Source organism: Dermacentor silvarum, chromosome 6, assembly GCF_013339745.2.
Source record: "Dermacentor silvarum isolate Dsil-2018 chromosome 6, BIME_Dsil_1.4, whole genome shotgun sequence".
In the NCBI taxonomy this organism is placed as follows: domain Eukaryota; kingdom Metazoa; phylum Arthropoda; class Arachnida; order Ixodida; family Ixodidae; genus Dermacentor; species Dermacentor silvarum.
Genome location: NC_051159.1, coordinates 108,379,170 through 108,402,913, shown reverse-complemented (window position 1 = coordinate 108,402,913; position 23,744 = coordinate 108,379,170). Strand labels below are relative to the sequence as shown.

The following is a 23,744-nucleotide window of genomic DNA, read 5'->3' as shown; positions in this document are numbered from 1 at the left end:
AGATGAAGAATTTGAAGATTTAAAGTATTTAGTTTTGATTAATGCCAAATGCAGTATCATAGATAAAGGGCACAAGATAAAAAGCGAGAGAGAGAAAGATAAAAAAATAGGATTTGAAGTAAGCATAAGAAAGCAATAAGAGAGCAAGCATAAGAGAGCCGACAGTTTTGAGGTGAAAAGAAAGTGAAAGATTTTAATCAGCAGAGAAATGGTTTAGCACAGAATGTAGCAAAGGTGGGGACAAAAACAAAACAAACATTGTGAGCTCGTTTCCAATGACACAATGGCAGCTACCAGCCAGGCAGCTTTTCTTTTCCTTTTTAAGTAAGCCCAAAAACATTTCATGCATTTTTTTTTTCAAATTTAAGCTTGGCAATTGGATAGAAAGCAGCTATTCTAAAAATGCTAACACATTCAGCCAGGCTAACATATTAAGCCAGTGTGTTCTGTCAATGTACAGTGCTAGTATATTGAATGCCGAAATTATTTAGTATATGCTTACTCAAGTTTATGCATACTTAGTACTGTTGAGATAAACTTTCTGGAGAGAGAGAGAGAGAGAGAGAGAGAAAAAACATGCTCTATTTAACAAAATTGGGCCATTGGGCAAGGAATTGATGGTTAAACCAGGAATTCTGGATTTAATTACAAAATGGAAGCTCATTTTCACACTCTCATTTTCATGAGCATGGTCATGTCCTTTACATTAAAGTGTGCATGGCCTCTGAAATATACACTGCTTCTCAAAGGTTCTACATCGTTGCAGACATCAGAACTTGCCTAAGAAAAATTTCATTTAAAATTATTTTGTGGAATTTTCAGCACAACCACTGTTGCATTCTTTTTTTCTATTGCCCAATAAACAGCAAGGCCCTCAAATGTTGTCTTTAGTATTTTTAAGAGATCTTCAGCCAGATCTCTGCTGCCCAGATTACACATTCAGTGACATTTCACAGCACTATATAGTATTTTTAAATTGGGTATACTTAGTATTTTGTGCATAAAATGTGCTAGAGAACTCACCAGGGTCCAAAACAATTAGTTGAACTGCAGTCTGTATGTTGCCAGCAGGGTTAGAGCCGAAGCACTGGTAAATGCCTTTGTCTGCATCAACCAATCCCAATATCCTGAGGCTGTTGCCATTGACAATTTGGAAGTACTCGCTCTGAATGATCGCCTCGCCATTGTGATACCACTGCACCACTGGGTCTGGCTTCCCGTACACTTCACATTCGAACTCAATGTCCTCTTTCCCATAAGCAACTTTATTCTTCGGCTTCTTGGTGAACCTTGGAGGAACTGAAAAATTGCACAAGACACAAATTCGTGTGCGTTTTATGTAACAGCCATACAAATGCCCGAAATTCCAGACACCAATAGGGTCAACCCAAAAACAGCCTCCTCAGAAACTGCTAATAAAAGCATGGAAGCATCTCAGGGAGGAAACTTTTGCCAACATTAGAGCTAGCACCATATAAAATGTATCGAACAGAGTGTACTGTTTACATACAAAATAAACACGCAGGAGACAGTACATGCGCCTGTCTGATAAAATGGGCCGTATTATGATCATTGCCTGAGCTCATCTTTTCTTGTATTTTAATAGACTATGCTGAAACTGTATACTATTGAGATTGTACTACTGCAGGTCAAGCGAAAAAGACAGGATAAATCGAATGGTATTCATTAATAGTGTTGACAGTTCCGATATTAAAAAACTTAATCGTGGAATTAAACATTCTGAAGCTGTGCAGTGGGCTATAAGGGATGCATGAGTGGAGTTCTGTGGATTACTTGCGACCACCTAGAGTTATTTAATGTGCACCCAAAAGATATGGTACATGGGTGTTTTTGAATCCTACCCCTACCACAATGTTGTTGCAGTTGCCAGGTGTCAAACCCACGAGCTCATGCTTAACAATGGAATGCCATAGCCACTCAGACAACACGGCGGATACCTAAGTAGAGATGGATGATGATGACACTGTGTGTGCTCTCTGTTCCATAAAAGTGTAGCAGACTATGTGACCATGGGAGATAGATAGATAGATTTTATTGATAGGAAAGACACAGAGACCGACCTGAGCTAGTGTGCTCTAGTCTGCCACTCTGTACTGGGGAAGAGGGAAGGGGAGTGAAAGTACTGGAATGTATGATGATGACTGACCATGGAGGCATTAAGTGTTAAGTAAGGTGCTGCTGCAGTTGCCAATGCTGGCCTATTTGCAGAGTATGGATGCCCTTACAGTCACTAGAGCATGAAAAGTATTATAAAAGGCCAACACTAGTGACCAGCCAGATTCCCACAAAGCTTCACGCACTCCTATGCAGTGATCATGGTGGGATGCATTTTATTTTGACACAGACTACACAAGAAGGAACAGTGCCTTTAAAACCAAGCTGGAAGGAGCCTTTTTGAAATTTGTGCAAATAACTGTTAGCTTAAAATTCCCTTTTGCAGGTGCTCCATTTTGAAATACATAATGCATTATCTTTCAGCTGCTTTTAAGAGCTGCTATCAAGTATAATAATAACCACATTAAAAAAAAAGCGTAGCTTTTTTTTTTAAGCATTAGTGGTGCAGTTTGTAATAGTAGTGCAGGAAAGAAGTATTGAAAGGATATGCACTGTACCTTGAACTTCCACGGCGGCACTGGCATCAACTGAATCTTCGTGGTTCTCAGCCCGGCACATGTATGTGCCTTCATCGGCTTCCTGGATGCTCTCAATCTGTAAGCTTCCCACGCCTACTTTTCTGAACCTACTGTCTAGAAGTCTGCAATTGAAGAAAAACAACAGTGTTAAAATCTAAATTGCCATATCCAATCCTAAGAAAATTATGCACTTAACATTAACAACTCCAGTAGACAACTCTATGATAAGCACAAATATGAAAGCTAAAGTAACAGCTTAGGAAAAAAGAAAGACGTCTGGCCACCATCTCAAAGTTAAGGAGCTTTGCCTTAACTTTGCCTATTCAAGTTCTTGGATCACACAACATGTAGTATTGATGTAAGTACTGCCATACAGTACATATTACTGATTGTGTTTCAAAGGAAGTTGGCCTGAAAAATAAGAAAGCAGGGGCAGAGAGAGAGAGAGAAAGAAGTGCTTACGACATGTCAATGGTGACACCATCTTTCAGCCAGGTCAGATTCGGCCGTGGGTTTCCATTAGCTGCACAGTCAAGGGTGACGTTTGACCCCTTCACAGCCACAGTGCTCTTTGGTGCTGCCACAAAGGTTGGTGCTGATATCTTGTTTGCATCATCTGTGCATGAACAAAGAGCAAATGCCAAGTCAAATGAAATTGTTGCACTGGTATAAGCAAGCTAAAATCTATCGCACAGTGTCAAGCATAGTGCAGCCTTACAGTGCAATCTTTGTTTGATTGTTTGCTTGTTCGTATTTAATTAAAGAGTTTGTGTGACAGCTTAAGCCAGGGGTTACATGCTACGAATGAATATACACATAGAGCCTTTGTAAAATGTACTACCCACTCCGCATATGTTCAGAGCCGACATTAAGCCATCCATTGGTTTCTTAATACACCCCAAGTCCTTGAGACTAAGGACAAGGCTTTTCACATCCATGAGTGTTGCAACACTGAAGGCTTGAGAGGTGACTACACAGCTTTAATTCAACCTTCATCCACGCAAGTACGGTGTAATTATTGACAGAGGCCATACATTTGGTTTGTGCTGAGTAAGTCCAGAGGCAGTGGCAACGAGTGTGCGATGCCATCTTTCTGACAAACAACAAGCCAATCTTCCAGCCTGACAAAAAATTCATTTGCACAGATTGATGTCTTCTTATTTCTTTACCATCCCAGTCAATTTTACACATAATTAGGAAGAAATGTGGCCACTGAAAGAAGCTGGTCTCAAAAGATGTATGTATGTCAAACCCAATAATAAACAAATATCTTGCAAAGCTTGGAGAGTCAACCGTTCAGCAGAGGTCTCAAGAAGAATTGCTTTTCTGCCCTTTTTGTGCAAAAAGAAAGTTCTAGTGAAAGATCAGTGGTAGTTTTATTTGTTATTCTCTATGTACTATTGTAGAAATAAGGCAAGGTCATAGCATTACTGCTGTGAATATTTTTTTTTAGAGAAGCTGTGATGTACAATAAAAGCTCTTTTAGCTGTCTGATGAGCTGCTCTACATATTCAACCATCAACAAAACCAGCAGCGACAGGAAGTTTACACAATAATGGAGGGGTCATCGGTCTAGAGGTCTATGTATGCGCCATAATAAATTTCACCTATCCTTCTTCAATTTAAATGCAAGAGTGGCATCTGACAAGAACATCTTCTAGTTAGAGCTGAGCTTTACTGAGCAGCCAACTTACAATATATACCATCTTCCAAATGTGTGAGTGCACTTCACCTCATTTCACATTTGTCCAGCTATTGGCAAAACCAATTTTCATTCAAATGAATCAAATGCAAACTGGGCATGCTAGCACTTGGCTGTGGCATGTGGTTTCATCCCAGGAATTGCATCATCTTCTATCTCATAAAACACAAACTCTATTCGTGTGCACTGATTGAAGAAGCGATGATGCTTCCATTAGCCTGCCAAGCTGTCTTGCGGGAAAGACAGCTTTAGAATAAGGGATAGGGTCAAAAGTATCGGTAGTTGTACCATAGGAGAGGCTGACAAAGAGGTTTCCAGCAGAGGAGACACGGTTACGGTCAGCGTTGTGGGCACTGCACTGGTAGGCTCCTTCATCAGTTGTCTGCACAGCATCAAGCTCCAGGGCACCACTGGGTAGCACCAGCATGCGTGCAGGGTCCAGCTGTAGTGACTGCTGGTCCTTCAACCAGATTACATCCGCTGGAGGCAGGGCAAATGCTGAACATGGGAAGTATGCCGTCTGGCCCGGGAACAGCCGGAGGTCTCGTGGCTGCTCATCAAACCGTGGCAAAGCTGCAACAGATGTGCAGAGTGAGTGGATGTGAAAGATGTTTTGAATTCAGTACATATACACTCTTTGTGACAATTTCTCAGGCCACTGCATGAAAGGTCGAAGCTGCTGTTGAGCCATTTGGTGGAGTTCTTGTGACATTCATGGCGCTCTAAAGCTGTGAATGGTCAGGACTAATGCATTCTCTCTAAAGCATGCGAACACTGCAAATACAACTCTAGACTTACGTCGTGTCCTGCTGCTAGTTCCTTTCACGTGCACAATGTCTTGGGAACTTTGACAAGGAGTTCATGTCACACGGAACATAGAAGAGTGAAAGGTGATGTAGCAAATGAAGTTGAAAAAAAAAAAAAACATTTCGGCAGATGTCTCTGAAGATAACTGTCACGGAAAGCTATAACTTACAGGTTACCCTGCTGTGTTTTTCATGCTATGTTACTCATGTGGAGAGAATGCAGCCTAGTGCTCACCCTCTTCACCTCTCTCCTCTTCGTATGTGTGTGACATCATTGCCTGCGCCTGCGAATCACATGCCTCCCTTTGCCATCCTCCTCTGTGCATGTGCTTCCTTCTCCACTCTTTACTCTCCTCCTCACTTTCGTTACACTCTACCACCTTAGATCGTGATAAACCAACCACGAAAACCTGAAGAAGTACCTAAGAAAGCTGTCACGTTAAAATGCACCACCCTGCACAGAGGCAGAAGAAAAGCTTGTTGGCAGCATAGTATATTTTCACAATGAACAAGTACATACTTGCCTAAGTTTCTGTTTTTTTAGCTGTATAGTACAATGAGGACAGGCATAGCTGAAGTATGACTGATAGTGGGCATCTCTCAGGATGTGGCTTTGTTACCAACAGAGTCCAACAAAGGTAATAGCAAATCAGTTCTGAGGAAATCAGCAAGGTGGAGGAAGTTTCATGAAATAGAAAATTTGAAGAAAGAAACTCTCACATAGATGACAAATTTTCCACTACAACAAGGGCAGTGAGTCTGTTCACTTACTAGCAGATGATAGCCAGACACACCCTTTTCAAATAAGCTACGAATTGCAGCTCAATATTTTTAAATGAGAACCTATTGGTCATGTGGATTAGTCATCTTATCCCACCTGCCACTACTTCATGCTTGAGGCAACTAGCAGAAATCAGCTGCTTCCTGCTGCTTTCTACATGATTCTCCAGCACTGCTGCAACATCTGCAAGACGGTGGAGCTCACAGCTGACAGAGGAAGCAAGCTGAGGCTAACGCAATAACAGCAAGACTAGGGAGCAGCACATATCAATAATCATTATGCCTTGTACCTAATCTTTTGCAAGCATAACCTTTTGTAAGTAGTTTTGAATAGTGGAAGTATTGCGACTGGTGAGTTATTTTCACACGAGACAGGTGAATTAATGCCAAGACCATGTAACATGCAGAATTTCAAAACTGGAAGTTACCATGAGGCTCTGAGCAGTGCTGCAACGTCTAATTTCACTCATCACAGCTGTCACTGCTATTGCATAAATAAAAAATACCAAGGCGTGGGCATTTCTTCTCATGTTCTTCTTCTTTCTGGGGTTTTACATGCCAAAACCAGTTCTGATCATGAGGCACGCCGTAGTGGAGGGCTCCGGATTAATTTTGACCACCGGAGTTCTTTAACGTGCACTACAACACAAGTATACGGGCGTTTTTGCATTTCGCCTACATCAAAATGCAGCCGCGGTGGCCGGGATTCGATCCCGCGACTTCGTGCTCAGCAGCGCAACGGCTTAGCTAACTGAGCCACTGCGGCGGTGACTGTTGAAAGAGAATGTTGAGAGAGAACAGACATTGCTCATTGAACATTCTATTTTAAATAAAAAAGGAAATGGTTGCAGACATCAACCATGCTGCATCACTACTATATATACCTTGAGGTACAGAAGTGCAAGGCAGGTTGCTAACCCCAGTGCCAGCACACATACCGACTTTATTTAAGTCATAAAAACTGATCAACAGAAAACTTACATGCCCAAGAATGTTTGTTTCTGCTGCATAGGAGTTTGAAAACTGAAGGCTCAAAGATGACTATGCTTACCAGCCACTTGAAGCTTTGCTGACCTGCTGAGCATAGTACCAACATTAGGTATGGTAGCCACACACTGGTAGACTCCTTCGTCAGGGCGTTCAGCTCTTGTGTGGTGAACACTCCTAAAGTGCAGGGAGCCATTGGACAGAATGGACCTGCAGCAACAAGAGGGAAGAAGGGTGCAAGGCTATGTGAGTTTGTGGGAGAACATGAAGTTAAAGACAATCTACTAATGTGTTCTGATAAATGTGCATTTCTTGTGAATTCAATGAGTTGTAATCTGCACTTTCCATTCTTTCTCTCTTGTTTGGAATTTGTTTTTTCTTTTCCCCCTGTGACACTCTCTTTACTTATTTACTTTTTTTTCTACCACGCAAGTCACATAGAACAAGAACTGCAGGTGAATTTATTGGTTGTAACGCTTCAGTGATTTAGCTTGTAATAATAAAATCTACTTTTAAGATAACAAGATGAGCTCATTCTTGTGTACATATGTCTGAAAGTGGCAAACCAAACAAAGCTTGGCAACATGTGACGTCTCAGTAATCTGAAGGAAGTGAAAATTTGCAATCTTGTACTTATTCTGCTTAGTCCAGTACCTTTAATATTATCTTTAGAATATTTTATCACTCTCTCCACTTATTTTCTGTGAACTAGCTTCATGCTTCATTCATGCATTTCTGCTCGTGCATTATATATATATATATATATATATATATATATATTATTATATATTATTTATTTATTTAAAAGGTAGAGAAAACCAGCACTGCTTTCCAGAGAGGATGCAGGCATTTTTGCAAGCACACACCTCCTAGGGTCGTTGATGAGGTGTAGCAGCGTGCCCTCACGTTTCCAGGAAACGGCGGGCTTTGGGTCACCTGCTGCGGAACAATTGAGCAGTGCTGGGCCATCCTTGGAGACGACGGTGTCTGAGGGCTCCTCCAGGAATCGAAATTCAGCAAAGCTTACTCCCACACCTGTAAGCAAGAACACAATTGTGTTGTACGACAGGCTACTCCTTCACATCACTGCTCCCACATAAAAAGGAAATTTAAACTTAAACACCCCACACAATTTAAGCTTTCAATCTTATGTAGTTCACAGACTACAGTCAGGAAAATATGGTATGTGTGTGACATGCACAGTGATAGTGTAGCGCGCTGCTACATGCCACAGTGATCTTACCAAAAAAGACAACGGCAACACGCAAGCAAGCTCACGGTGCTCGAGCAGTGGGGTCGGCGGTTTCAAGATCGAAGGCCAGCGGCGCTATGTTTGAGCAGGTCCTGTTAAAATATGATTTGTGGACACCAGGCACCGACGTCTGTCTGGTTTTTCATCACCCACAACAGCATCAAGCAAGCCCCACAGTAGTAGTAGTAGTAGTAGTAGTAGTAGTAGTAGTAGTAGTAGTAGTAGTAGTTGTAATACACAATCAATTGTAGCAGACACCAAGTTCATGTATATCAAATTTTTACTGCTCATACTACTACCTCTTTTCTTTTTCTGTTCTGCACTGTATAAGTAACCATATGCAATGAAAGAGCTGAAGCAGTTGGTTATTATAACCATCTGCGCGAGTGCAGACACGAAAGAGGGGGCACGTCGGGTCCGGCCACGAGGGGGGGGGGGGGGGGGGGGGGGGGGGGGGCTTCTGCGGAGGAAATTAACGCCCTGCGAACCTGCAGTGTGAGCGCATGTGCTTCATGAATGCGCACGATACGCTGCGGAGAGCTCATCACACGCACTGATGCGCCACTGGTGTAATGGGCGCAGCGGCGATTGCACTGCACGTCCGCGCTTGCCAGCCAGCAAGGCGAGAAAATCGGACAAGGCCGTGACTAAAGGATGGTGCACGCTACAAGCGCGCCCCGCGTGCAAGTAGTAGGGCAAAGCGCGTTAGCGCGTGCACTGCTTCGAAAACACGCGCTGCGCAGACCGTGCGTCCACGCACCAATCGTCGGCACGGAGCAGGTGTGTCCGAGAAGACAGCGGCGCGTGACCCCGGCGCGTCATTCGCGTCAAGACGCGCGCGTGTGGATGCGATGGGCTATGCATGACGGCGATGTGCTCTCTCGCGTGTTCGCCCGAGAAAGCCACACTGCTGTGCACGGTTCGAACTTTCCGGTTACTCGCAGACCAAGAAGCCGCCTCGGTGCGAAGGCTGTCAACCCTGGCTCGCGCCTGACGCAGACTTCGTGGCCTTTCACGCGGTCAGTACACACTTAATTCTCACGTGACCAGCGCTTAGCGCAGATGCTGTAAAACGCCACGTGATGCGTACATCCGGCTGCGTTGCTCAGCGCAGCACGAAGCGTCAAAGACCGCCGTGAGCGAATATCCTCCTGCCTTCCGTGCGCGAGTCCTCCTCCTGGCCATCTCTCGCCACACTATACTGATGACCACGTACGCGTTGCGACTTCTGCGATGACGTTTTCCTTTCAATGTCGGCAGCTCGCGAGAGTGAGATCGGACGATTGGCGTGAAGCATAGAGTTTCTAATAGTAATATGAAACTCTATGGCGTGAAGTTCGGCCGGCGTGGAGCCGTACCAGGCGATGCGGTAGATGCGCCTGGATGCGCGGCGTGCGAGCAAGGCGGCGGCGCGCCTTGATGAGGTGGGCGTGGCCACGTAAAGGCGCGCACGCCGTGCGGAGATGATGTGCGCGCCGCACGCGCGCGCTGGCCTCGACGGCGTCGTTCACGCGTCGACCACCGTGATGCGCGCGACGGCCGAGCGGGTGAAGTAATGATTAAATTCCACCGGCAGGTGAGAGGCGAAAAGTGTTCACGGTGTCCACACAAGCCGTGAAGACAGCCTACGCTCTGTGAACACAGCGATATCTTATCATGTGCTTGGCGACTGGGAAGCCTGCGACTCAATCTCCACGCCAACCCTCTTCTTCCATTCCCTTCTCTCATTAAAATTCTCAATAGTAATAGTAGAAAATATTATTTATTTCGTATCTGCCGCAACTGATCCCCTCAAATAATCTCTTCGGTACGCATATACTGACATGGAATTAAACCTCACTATTGAGAATGTGGCACCGCAATTAAAGATAAAGCAAATGCGCATCAAACAATTAGTGACAGGATTCCCTTTGCGTGTTTTCACTTTCGGCCTCTGGGTGGAAACAAGAGACTCTTATGATGGTTGGATACCTCTATTTATTTACTTATTTAATTACTTATTTATTTACTTACTTGTTTACTTATTTATATGTTTCCTTATTTACTTATTTATTTGTTTATTTATGTTTGTTTATTTGTTCGTTCGTTTACAAGGGCACTGACCACTGCCACGCTAACGCACGCACGCGAACACACACACACACAGAAACAGAGAGAGCGAGAACCTACGCAGTTACTAATCGGCAACACAACGACGAAAACGTAAAGTGCGCCTCTCCCTACGCTTACTGTTATAGCGGGGAAGCCAGCTTCGACGAAGATTGCGCACGTTTTCTCTGCTTTGAAACCGCGCCGCGTTGAAAGAAAGATTGTCCTGTGTTACACAATTTTTTTGCCGCAACGCTCAGTGGGCAGGGAATTTGCATTAAATGACAGCTTACTCAACATCACACGACAGGCAGCATGGTGCGCGTCTCGACAACAGGCGTTCTTTCGCGCTATCCGGAGCAGCTGGTTCTCACGCGCGAACCGCTCGACCCGGCTACGGACACGGCACACCTCCTGCGGGATCAATACGCAGTATACTCGTTCGATCGAGCGTTTGAAACGGCGCCATCGACAAGCGCAGTGGCCCCGCCGTGGCGTACGTGGCAGCCACGCTGTGCCGGGAAGCGCGGATTCGGGTCACAGCCATGCGTCTTCTTTAAGGACGACGGAGACGGGCCCGCTCTCGACCCGATGCCGAAAAGAAAGCGAAACGGGATACGAAGACGTACGGCCGGGCATCGCCAAGGCCTTCCCCATCGAGACCTTTTTCCGCGGCGGCAGCACAGACCACTGAGGTTGCGCGAGCGCGGAGTTCATCGACCAGCGAAGGACGCGAAATTCGAGTCGCGCGCGCGCGCGCGAGATGGGGTCAACAAATCAATCCTGTCGTCGTCGCCACCGCTCCCCGAGGCCTGTTGTCGTTTCCCGGAACACTGGGGCAACGTGAGACAGCGCTCGTCTCGCTACCAGTTCGCTACCAGTTCTACCAGTACGACCGAACACGCGCTCACAGAAAGTTCATCGCTGGGACAAGCCACACCATAGTACGAACGCGCATACTGCTACCTTACTGGAAAGCTTCTATGTGCGCGTAGTAAAGTGCTGTTGGATTCCTAGCCTATCATAGTGAGCAAACTTTTGGAGACTACAGTATCAGCAATAACTTCTAAACATATTGTAGCGGCCACGCAGCTTGCAATTGAGACATGCATTGAACTGGTCGAACACGGGGCGTTACACCACTTGATTTCAGGCTTTATGGGCTTAGATTTTTCTTTCTTTTTTTTTCACGACACCCGTGGTATTAAAACTTTTGCTCGAGGCTGTATACGTCACAACTGTGGCACGCCACAGCACTGTGATTTACGTAGCGCAAAATTCTCTTTGCTCGAGTACAAACAGCTAGAGTGACACGTTCTGACATATACACATGCGACGCCATGCGGAAGCGTGGAGATCTGCTTACAGGAGGTTGTTATTTCAGAGCAACTCTAGGAAAGGCACGCTATTTCGCAACCGAAGTACTCGTTCCTGTATACTTTTGTCGCAAGTGATATGCCACAGCGCTTGACTCCCTTCTTTTTTCCATGCTTTCGTGTGATCATAGCTTGCGCTGCACGCGAGCACTCAAGGACACAAGAGCGTTAAACTTCTCACCGAAGCACTATAAAATTTACAATGGGGAATAGGCAGGCGTATGAATTTCTAAACTGTGTTCATGGCGCTAAAGTTTTGATCTATAAATTCCCTATGTCGTGCGAGCCTCATCACTGCGCTTCCCACATTACAGTTTTCTTTAAGCCACATAACTCATTCGTCATTCTGCGTATAGCCATTCTTGCTCCATGTGTATGGCGTTAAGTGGAAGACTTCACTCCGACATCCCGCGCGAAGATTCAAGTCATAGTTTCTCCTTGCCCTTCAACTACCCCTTATGTAACGATACAAGCTTCCTCGTGGCCCACATAATTCAGTAACTTTTCAGAAACGAGCAATATTTTCCGAGTATAAGGAGCCACTTTGTAGAAACATACCTGTTCATGGTTGCTAATAGAGAAAACTCGGTTTATTCCGCTGTCGTGGGGCGGTCAGGACGACCACATCAACCGGTTTTCTTTTGATCGTGGGGCAGACTGACACGATGTACACGACTCTGACGCGCGGTATGGGTGGTAGCAAATTATTGCAACTTATTACTCGTCCGCCTCCACTGTTTTCTAGAAACACAATTGGCGGGCTAGCTGTGTTATCTTTGGTTTATGTATGTGATGACTTAAGCAATGTTATACGTGCTTTAGTCTCCTTCTGAGATACTCGGCTTGACAACTCTAGCTAACCGCCACTGTGCGCGCTTGTGTATGTTGTGTTCGAGCATGCTATGTATTTACGTAGTGCACCTGGAATAACTAACACGCTATGATAATGTGGTTCTCCAGTTCTCTGCAGTTTTGAACAATATCGCGGAGTGATATAAGCTGCTGGCTAAGACACGATTTGAAAGGCAAAACGCTTCTCAACACGCCATGCCTTTTCCAGCTTTCTTCTCATCTACAGATGAGCAGGAGACACGCCTAATTAACAAGGAACTGTAACCGTGAGCCGATATTCACGAATTCGTTCGTCATCCGCAGGAACAGTTCGCACGATAGAATGCTGATTAAACTTGGCAGCGAATGACACAAAACGACATTCTTACGAAAGAAAAGGCAGTTCGACCTGTGCAGTTTCTGTGATAACAATTTCATTTAGCACTGGGTATGTTACGCGTGGTATATGAGTACGCGAATTCTAACGGCCATTAAAATAAATTGTTGCTCATGACTCCTGGACATAGGTTTGTTTGCGAATCTTTATATGACACACGTCCCACTAAAGCAGGCAAGCTGACATATCCAGTATGGAAGCGGTATGGCAATGACCGGATACAGGGTTGTTGGGAAAGGATTGGGCAGTACCGAAAATACAAGGCAAACAGAAACTGCCAATGCAAACTTTATGCCTGCACCTACATCGCTTTCGAACACACTTGGGGAGTCTTTTGCTGAAGCACGCACATGGACGTAAGCACGAGATCATGGTATTGAATCATGGCGGCTGCGGCCGAAAATTTCGAAAAGGAGAAGAATATAAAAATGGAAACTAAAATTCATATTTAACTTATACGCATCAAGGAACCCCAGGTGGTCAAAATTAATCCGAAGTCCTCCACAACGGAGCCAGTCATAATTCAGAGCGCAGCTTTCAGACGTTAAAACCCGACAGTTAACTCGAACATATCTACAGCGATGCAACGAATGCGGCGAATATAGCTTAATTGTCCTCTTAGACGAATAAAATGCTTCCTGCTATTGATTTCAATTGTCGAAAAAAGATCACGTACACGTAGAGATCCGGCGGCTGAATTGGCCTCCAGCTCCACATACAACAGGCGAGTCGAAACAGGATAACAGCCGTACTCGAGCGCACGCTGCGAGCCCGCGGAGCAGCGCGGTTGGCTTCGTCAAAAGCCGCCCGCCGGCGCCAATAAAATTTCGAGCACGACTCGACGGGCCTTCACAATGGACCCAGTCTGCAGCAAAGAACAACAAGCGCAGCCATGGACTGGCACGGCCACCCAAGAAGTCGATAACTGCACCACAAAAGAGGACGGTCCCGGAAGAGCACACTACAATGCACAGCGAATGAATCGTTTCACGGCCACTGCGGCATGAAGGCGCCTTACAGACGGACCAGGCGGCGGCACGCTTCAATCTATAGCGTGGCCTCCCGGTATAGTATATAAAGACCGCGAAGATAATAGGCCACGACCTTCGGTGACGGATCGGGGAGTTATCCGTTTACACGCGTGTCGTCTTTTGTCGTCTCGGCGGGACATCATCCTCGTCAACGCCGCTGTCCACCACCGCTCGATGACTGTTTAGGGGACGAGAGAGAGCAATAACACAGACACACACATCAATGACCGACAGCGGCGGCGAACAAAAGGCCGCGGCATCGCCCGCCAAATCCCCGCGGATGGCTAACCTTCAATCACACTTGCGGGAACCGGCGGGCCGAGAGCTCGTCGCGGGGACGGAAGGACCAAGAACGGCGGGAAGCAATGAGAGCTCGATCCCGGACACGGCGGGGAGGCAGCATTCGAAGCCGGGTCGCTCTTAGGGGAGTGCGCAGACAGCCAGCCGCGGCGGCGGAGTCTCTTCCGAGTCTGATATAGGGGCTCCTAATAAAGGGAAGCGCCAGTGGTACTGGTAGTAGCAGTAGTAGTAGCAGCAACAACAGCAGCACCCCTTCTTCCGGCCCTTATATTTCTCTGGCAGAGCGCACAAGACACTTGCCCCCCTCCCTCCCAACCACCACCACCATTGGTGCCACGCACCCAAGGAAGTCCCCAGCATTCGGTTGCGGGCGAGTCGGCAGCGGCGAGGCCGCAAGACGCCGCGAGTAAACAAGCGTATACAAACAACAATGAGGCAGCGACGGCTTCTGAGCAGCGAGACGCAAGAGAGGCAGGAAGAGACAACAGCGAAGACGCGCGGACGGCCACAGAGTGAAACCGAAGCCGCTTCCTCTTTACGAGCTCTTCCCGTTCCCCGCGTTAGCTGCATGTGATCTGCCGCGCGAGTGTTTCCAGGAAAGAAGAGTCCCCAGCACACACACACACACACACACACACACACACACACACACACACACACACACACACACACACACACACACACACACACACACACACACAGAGAGAGAGAAAGAGAGCGAGAGAGAGAGAGAGAGGCGGAGGCAGGAAAGGAACGTTATATTTCTCCGTGGCATGCAGGGACGAGAGGACGTACACGAAGATGTTACGCGGTGAGACCGAACAGCCTGATCCCGCCGTGCAGTGCACAGAATCACGCAGTCCGCGGTGGTCCTCTCCTCTCGCGGTTTTCTCTCCTCTTTTAATTTCTCCCGGGTTCCAGAGAGTGGCTTTCGCTATGCACGCGAGTCGTGGGGCTCGAAGAAGACAAACACTGCCGCAGCAGCCGCGCGGGCGTCGTTGAACAAGGACGCACCTGCTTCGCAAGAAGAAGAGGGAGAATAAAGAAACTCCCCGACGGCAATCTAGCCCTGGCGGTGAGAATGAAGGCGGGCGTGGAAGAGCGAGGGAGGATGGGACCCCCCTAAGCTGAAGATTTCGGACGCGCCGCACAACGTTTGGCTTTCTTAGTGCGGACTCGGCGAGCAGAGGGGAGCACGAACACCGCGGCTTTCCAGCTGCCGCCCCGGATTGGCCCCTGCAGAGCTCCGGCGCTCCTGAAGCTCGTAGTTCTGTGCAACGATGGACACGCAGCAGAAACCCCCCTATCCATGGCCGAATTCAATTCCGAGGCAGTCACCGAGAGGCCTTGCGTGTTTGGACGCATGCTGGCGTGGAAATTATAGTTGAGCCAGGGGTTAAATAGAATAAAAAAAAAGAAAAGTGTGTTCGGGGAGAAGGGAAGGGGTAGGAGGTATGAACCTGCGCCCCCCCCCCCCCCCCCCCCCCTCGTAACATATGGAAGCGGAAGGCACCGTTACGCTGCATGTTACGTGCCTGCTCTTACATGTGTGGCAAGCTCTAGCATATAGACAGCTTCTATTTTGGGGTGAACAAGTCCCGCCAGGTACAACGTAAGTGTAACAAGGATGTAGGAAGAGGTTAAAAATAAATGAAACAGAAAGGTTATTTGAATAATTAAATGAACGCAGAAACGAAAGGGGGAGGGAAAGAAGAAAGTGTGGGGATATAAAATGACTAAAACGTGCTGGTGGGCTGTTTAGTACATGATTAAAGCTTAATAATTGTGCACAATATAACACGAATGAGAAGCACAGGAAATGCGTCAAATTTAGCGCCAGTCTTGTCGTTCTTGTCCGTGTTATTTGTTGTGCCATTCCTTGAGCTCGAATTACAGAATGACACTTGCGAAATGGAAACGCTTTAGCGATAGTAGGAGAGAACGAAAAGGAGCACTTAATCATAGAGATCCAGGATAGGTGCACGAAGTGGAAGGAGGCTTGTGCCTCCTTCCACTTCACCTATTCTAAGAAAGTCCTAGCGCGCAGTATCACCGACGCACTATACCAGCATGACATCACTGCGGGGTGTGACGCTAGCTGCAAAAACCCACTAACTCATTATTATGTCGCTCAATTTAAGCAAACAACCTCAAGTTTTCAGCGGATATGCGAACCGAAATGCATGTGTCTTGAATGTAGATACTCGGATAGCTATACAGATTCGCTCCTAAAGAAGCCAGGCTGGAGACCGCCACTGGTTTATATAGCGGAAAGAAAGAGCGACAAGCTCGGACGGGGAGGAATCAGAACGACAGCTAACTTCAAATAATTGGTTTATTGAAGAAGTTGTTGCATAGCCGACGAGAAAGAGGACGAGCTGTAGCTCTCACCTTTAATGCATGCATGGCATTAATATTATAAATTGTGCAGTTTAGGAAAATTAATCTGTCTGTTCTGATTACTAAATTGCACAGTAACTGTAGTTTCAGAATCCGTATCTAAAAGTTCAGGTGCCCAATTCTTGGCCAATCCCCCGAAGAAGGTACGAGCCATGAGCTGAGGACATCAACATCAACCTTTGTCAAAGATGTTACGGGGAGTTGTCAAAAGGTTTATAAACAATATCTACACAGCCACAACAACAAAGATGGTGGTCCGAGGCACAGCTCGTCCTCTTTCTCGTCTGCCACACAACTTCTTCGTCCGCAGGATAGGTCGCTCATAACAATATGTATTGAACAGCACACACTTGCCATCATAGATATCACACAGGGAGATAGCTTCGGACTGAAACATGCGTTAGCTCCAGAAAACATACACCCTATGCGCACAACGGCACATTCGTAAATGATTCTTTGCTCACCAGGGGAAGGACGGAGTGCTTAAGCACTCCGAACCTAACCTTGAAATCATTGCTGACTCAATGAATAATGGTGTAAGTTCGTCCTTGTGTCTCGATGCAACAAATGACCTTTCGAAAAAACGGTTCATATCCACACGTGCTATACAATGTAGCGCCAGCCAATCATCCCGACCTTTCTCGACACTATACTACAGTGTTCCTTTCAGTAATATTTCAATCAGACAGCGCCCCGTGTGTCCTATACATAATAGAGAGTTTTAGATTACGGTACTCAAGCATTGGGATGTGCGCGGACTATAGTCAATACCTTTCGCGCTATTTTGTACGCCAGGCGTCCCCCAACGCTTGGGCACCTCAATTTTAAACTCTCTGTTAGTTGCAAACGCCACAGAAACAATTAAGGCCATACGCCAAACCTTGTCAGGACTTCAGGTTCGTTACACTGCACGCAACTGCCCACATGCCTGCTCGACGATCCTCAAACGACGCTCTCTGACGCGCCACAGCTCTTCTCTATAAAGAAAGAGAGGATGGGCCAGGCACGCTTCGACGCGGAGGGTCCCGCCATTCCAACGCGGGTCTGAGCGCAAACACGCAGTGAGCAGGTAGACGCAGCCTGGAATTTCGTGCAGGACAACGCTGAGCAGACACGAGCCCTGGCCTCTTTTTCATCGCAAGGCAAACAAATGCGAAGCGCCAGCAAACAGTGAGCGAAGCCGCAGTCCTATAGCTCGCCCTCGCTGTTATTTACTTAAAAGCGAGAGAGAAAGAGAAAGGCCTAAGCATGAATCTTACCGGCAGAATGGGATTAAGGATTTTGCTCCGAGGGGAGGCAATGTTTGCGGGAGAATGGCTTGGCCATGGAATGACATCTCGCTCAATATGCGCGCTTGTCGGATGCAATTCTGAAGAGTTGCACAGTGTACATCAATTTCGGCGACAGTGCGCACCATCTACCGCTATTATAATTATGATAGAGAGATGCAGGGAGGGAGAATGAAAAAGTCAGAATTACAAGTAACCGCAGACTATACACCTGTAATGTGCACCACGACCTTTAGAACGATACAAATCCGCTTGGGCGTCCATATAATTGCTATCGCAATAAAAGGTCACCTTTATCGTGTGTGGAGGATATATTAATTAATAATCAGCTTCATTCGCATGGAGCTACAACTTACTCAAGCCAATACACTGTACTCAAGGAAATGAAGTTGTGTTGTTTGATCTTCGTGAGACAGTAAGATGCGAAAGTATCGGGTATACCCTCAAGAGATAACTAGATTGATAGCAGACACAGTGCAGAATGAAAATGGTTTACATGTCAGTCACCATAAAGCGTTAGTAAACGAATAAATTACGTAAAAGAGCAAACAGAACCTCCATAGGCAGCGAGCTGGAAATAAGCGCTGCATGAAATACCCTCTCAGGGAATTAACTGTGATCACGTAAGCCACGAATTGACATTGTCGTGTATGAAAAATATTGTATGCGCCGTGGCCAAGCCGCACACTCGCATGCGAAGGTGCTGCTTCTTGCGGTACTATTTTGGATCCAAAGTCTCGGGGCAAAGATTGAATGGCCCCCCATGGAAATCAAATTTGCGCTTAAATGAACGATTTTCACCCGAGTATAATTTCCGAGTATCCATTCAATAGCTCAAGGCACTTCGTATTATTTCTTTCAAAAGGCGCGTCTCTCAAGTATACATTACAAAACTTCCTGAATCGCAATTTTCCAACCTTAGTCGTATCATATATAGCGAGATGTAAATCTGTCTTCGCCAACCCGAGGGGGCGGCGACCGACTACCGCAACAGTCTTGCGATAAAGGGAAATGTGAGTTCACTATACTTTGGAGTCGCTGATTAAGTTCACGGGTAGGTCAACCACAGTTGACCCACATCACTGTTTATCTTTCAATTTACAGCTCTTCGCATAGCAGGGGCAACCGAGATCGTCGCACGTCGGGCGGTGCGCGCACGCAAACTTAACGAAATGAGCAAACCTCCGCGTATTGAATTGAAAGAGCTGACACACATACGAGATACATTTGTCGTGCGTGTGCCGTGTCAAGCTTACCAGCGCTGCACGCATTTTTAGCGATGGGAACGACGCAGCATTCTTCGCAGCCATGGGAGCGGGGCCCGTTAATGAGACCAAACACAGTGGAGGGGTTGGAGGGAGGAAGTGTTTGCGGAGACGGACAGCGCTCCCCACGAAGCCGTTCAGGAACCGCATCAGCAGATGCGGTGCTCAACGGCCCCCCCACAGGTCGGCCGCCTTTTTTTTTTTTTTTTTTTTACTTTTTTATATACACACATTTTTTTTTCTTTTTCTTTTTTTTTCCGAAGTGAGTGTGCGTCTTATCAATACAAGCGGAAGGCGAACGCGTCGAACACGGGTTGAGTGTGAACAGGACTCAGCAGATATGGGCGTGAAGCTTGGGCATCCAACACGACGAACGATGCGGGGTCATCTGTGGTTACGTGGAAACGTCCGCACTGTTCGAACGAGGGCGCGACCCCGACCATCGTTACGGCCGTCATCTAGATGGGTCGGAAGGAGACGACGTCGCGGGATGTCGACGTGTACTCGGGTGTTGCAGGAATGATGGATGACGTCCTCGTTGTGCGAGCGCGGTTCCACATCACCACGTGTGTACTTTAGCTCGGCAAAGTTGACGACATCGGACGCGGCAGACAGAACGGCGGCAACCATAGATGCTTCGCGAGACAGTGCGTGTCATGCAACGGTAATATAAGATGAAGTATCTAAGGAGCAACTTTCAGCTGTGGCCACAAAACTTTCGGATGCTTCGTGGACTGCTCCTAGTGGCGAACGGTATGGATGATGGAAACAAAGGGGGGGAGCGGCCGACATTATATGACCGGTGTTTGTCGCAGCTTCGATTCTCTATAGATCCATTTATTTTGCCAAATGCTCCCGCGTTAGAACATAAAAAAAAAAAAAAAACGAAAGCGACGACGAAGACAAGGGAACCATGATTGCGTGAGCATTTTCTTTCCTTATTCCGCTCTCCCCTATAGGCGCACGTACCACGATGACAAGGCTCCGGCCCATCGGTCGCGCGGTAATCGGAAGCGGAAAGAAGCCGCCCAGTGTCCCGCAAGGGCGGATGGCGATAATGTTTCCTTCCGTCGCACAGCTCCAATCTGTGTGCGGACCGGGATCAAACGACTCCCGGATAAAAGAAACGAGACGACCGAGAGAAACAACGAGTGCTACATTGTGTCTCCCGTAATGTCGCGTGCCATTGCGCTCACTCTCCTTATCCGCCACTGCTCTTCTGTCTTTGTTCGATATTACCGTTACTTTTGTGTCACTATCTTGTACTTCAGCGTGTACACACTCTGCTTGCGTCGATCGGTGCAGTACAGTCCGAACTGCTGGCGCAACCAGTCCGAGCAAGGATCACGCAAGCAAGGTTTCACCAGCGTCTTCCAGTAAGGTATCACCTGTACCAGTACCTTAAGGACTTACGTTCACGTGAACATGCGATGAAGGTTCGTGTAACGAAGGCTCAGATCGTCGGGTTTATGTAAGACAAGGGAGCGTGGAGGCGAGTTCGGTTGACCCGCCTTCAAGGCGTGGGTTGACTCGCTCAACACGCTTGGCAAGATGCTAAATTCTGTCGGGTCGGGCTCGGTCAGCTCGACTTGTAACTTGACACGCTCGTATCAAGTTCGTGTAAACGAAGCTACAGGGTCTCCCAAAGCTGGCAAGGAGGACAAAAGCAATGCGTACGCTTGCGCGACTGGGAAACGCTTTACGATCGGATACGCGCTACACACTTCGTCGTCCTGGCATGGGTTTATAGTCACCGCTGCACCGAATCCTGCAACGGCGCGCAGATGACTGCAACGGCGCGCAGATGAAAGTTCACGGGAGAGGCAGAGAGTGCAGGCATGCAGCCTCCCCGTATATGCGGTGTTAATCTCGTGCGGCAGCTGGGAATTGCTCATTTCCTGCGCAGTACGACACGCTCGAAAAGCCCCACGGGCCAGGCCACGTCGCCACTTGGCGTCGGGGTCACGTGGGAAAACAGCCATGTGGGGGGCAAACGCACGACCTGGCGGCGCGTCACCGCACTGAGGTTGTTTCTTCCCTAGAATGGGAGAGGCAGTGCGAGTCCGCGAGTATTACAGGGAGTGGTGGGTATACACAGGCACACACATCTTCGAAGACAGCGCCCATGTGAAGGTGCCAACCCGACTGAGGTCAGGGAACAGCGCGCAGCAACTGAGTGGACAAACGCACTGTCTTCCGTGTTTACCCAACGTTCGCCCAGCCCGCGCGGTATCTTTTTCTTTTTTTTTTCTTTCTAAATGATTGGAAATGGAGTGTTTTTCTTAGCTACTCTCTTTTCTGGCAAAGATATCGCGTGTCTAGGGATTCTGCGGATCTTATAGACTCGGACGGAGTGCTGGACATGAGTTGGAACTCTACTCTCCATCAAATTCTCTCTATACTCTCTCTTTCTTTCCTACCTCCTTCCCCGCACAGCGCGGCTGATGTGTCCACCATCGCGTGAGACAACAAATGCGGTTATCCTCTTCCAATAATCCCTTCCTGCTTGTCACTCTACATACAGAGCAAGTTGGTGACTTGAGAATGGACTTGCACGGGAGGCGATTTGTTTAACTTATTATACTGGTTTAATGCACGGCATCTAGGGCCAATGTACAGTCTGGAACACAAACTTATGTTTTCTTTATTACAACATAACACCCTGCACGGTAGAAAGCCGCCTAGTTATTTGCTATCAAAAAAAAAAAAAAGAAAGGAATGCAGTTTATACATCCATGAACCCAGTATATACAGTAAAGAAAATAAAAATCACATTCCCTTGCGAAGAATGATGCAAAGCAAGCTCTCCCTCGCGGAAGAATTTTACCGTTATTAACGCAAACACTTCCAGTGTCCTTGTTTCGATTGACTAGTAGCAATGTGTCTGATTGTACTGATGAGCATTGTACTGATAAGAACTACGTGCCTCACCTGAGCACGGCAACGTATGTCCTACAGAACCGCCACAGTGAATTTATTAGAGGCCATAGGAAGCGCGGATGAACGTTCTTGAAATTTAGCACGAAATAAAGCACAGCGATTTTGGCAATAATATGCAATACAATGCACGCCTAATAGCCTGCGAAAAAAAGAAAGAAATAAACCTTGCAAATTTACGTCACGACCCGATGGCGTTAGTTGCGCTGCAAACAGAGAAGAGAGGCGGCGGGGTTCACCCCCGCCCCCTCTTCTCTATACACTACCCACCTCCCCGCACTCCAGCATATAGACCAGCAGAGCCACACCACTTTGAATAAAATGTATTCACGCATTCCTTGCTCACAAGTGCTTTATCGGTGGTCTCGAAGAGCGCGTCACAGCGCCGGCAAAGTTTATTCCTAGCTCGGCACCCATATATAACAGAGCCCACAAAGCACAAAACATGACAACGCATTACGCGAACGGAGCTAAACCAATTTAAAGTGTCTTTGCGGAAGAGAAGAATTTAAGGAAGGGCAGTAAACGAGAGTTCCATCGCTTCGTTAAGCAGCAGTGGCTCATTACAAGCGGTGAAGCAACGCTGGCTAATTGATTCCCCCCATCCCCGGGACAACGAGGGCCGCATTAATCTTGATTACCGCCTTAACGATTTTAAACAGCCGCGTCGTATATACTTACACCGTCTCGCACTGCGTATTCTGCATTTCAAGAGGGCTCACGCTGCGGCAACAATGAGCTCTGATGAAATCTGCCCTTGTGAAATCGGCGGAGCTACTTTGACGCTCTCAACTTATGCGGCAACGCATGCATAAACAAAATACTGGCCTTAATGCAAGTACACAGCTGGAGATGCGTTTGACAGAACGGGGAGGCGAAGAAGAGAGAGAAAGTTGAGGATTAAAATAGAGGAAGAGATACAAAGAGAGACAAATAAGAAATGCCTCGACCTGAACTACCGTATAGCAGAACAGATCAGATAAATTAAAAAAAACAAAAAAACCGAAAGGGACAGAACAGACCTTACAGGGAGGCCACAATGAAGGGCGCCCTTCATTGTGGCCTCCTGCATGTAAGGTCTGTTCTATCCCTTTCTTTCTTTCTTTCTTTCTTTCTTTCTTTCTTTCTTTCTTTCTTTCTTTCTTTCTTTCTTTCTTTCTTTCTTTCTTTCTTTCTTTCTTTCTTTCTTTCTTTCTTCTTTCTTTCTTTCTTTCTAGCATTGTAGCGCTATAATGCTATTCTCAATGTATTGCGTAGAATAAAAAAAATAAAAAAACACAGTCACGCCTCAAGCGATATGTCAAAAGTCAGCAAACGATAACTTCATTAATGATCTCTATACGGCCACGTCTAAGTACTGCTCATTTCTTGGCACGCTAAATAAACGCGAATGCAAGCTATACGTGCTTTGGAAGCAATACGAGGCACCCTTATTACACGAGAGAAGAAGAATAGGCGACCACTGTATCACGAGAACAATTAAAACCAGGAAGAACAGAGAGAGAGAGAGAGAGAGAGTGAATAAGCAAAAGAAAGAACGACCGCGAACAAAGTAAGCGGGCTCGTCTTTCAGGGGCTGTAATTGCCGCCTTCCACCTGTGCACCCAGAACAGTACACATATCAAGTGGCACAAATATGCCGATTAGGC

At 46.9% G+C, this 23,744-nt stretch overlaps 1 protein-coding gene across 3 annotated transcripts in view; it reads right to left on the bottom strand.

Moving 5' to 3' along the window:
• LOC119455825 (neogenin) overlaps window positions 1-23,744 on the bottom strand; it is a 303,156-nt gene that overhangs the window by 35,945 nt on the left and 243,467 nt on the right. For all 3 annotated transcript variants that reach the window (XM_037717303.2, XM_037717306.2, XM_037717305.2), the window contains exons 2-7: window positions 7,796-7,964; window positions 6,994-7,139; window positions 4,645-4,929; window positions 3,117-3,270; window positions 2,634-2,776; window positions 1,024-1,299 (exon numbers count right to left, since the gene is read on the bottom strand). In XM_037717303.2, coding sequence (XP_037573231.1) covers window positions 1,024-1,299; window positions 2,634-2,776; window positions 3,117-3,270; window positions 4,645-4,929; window positions 6,994-7,139; window positions 7,796-7,964 — 1,173 coding nt within the window. The remainder of the gene's footprint in view (window positions 1-1,023; window positions 1,300-2,633; window positions 2,777-3,116; window positions 3,271-4,644; window positions 4,930-6,993; window positions 7,140-7,795; window positions 7,965-23,744) is intronic.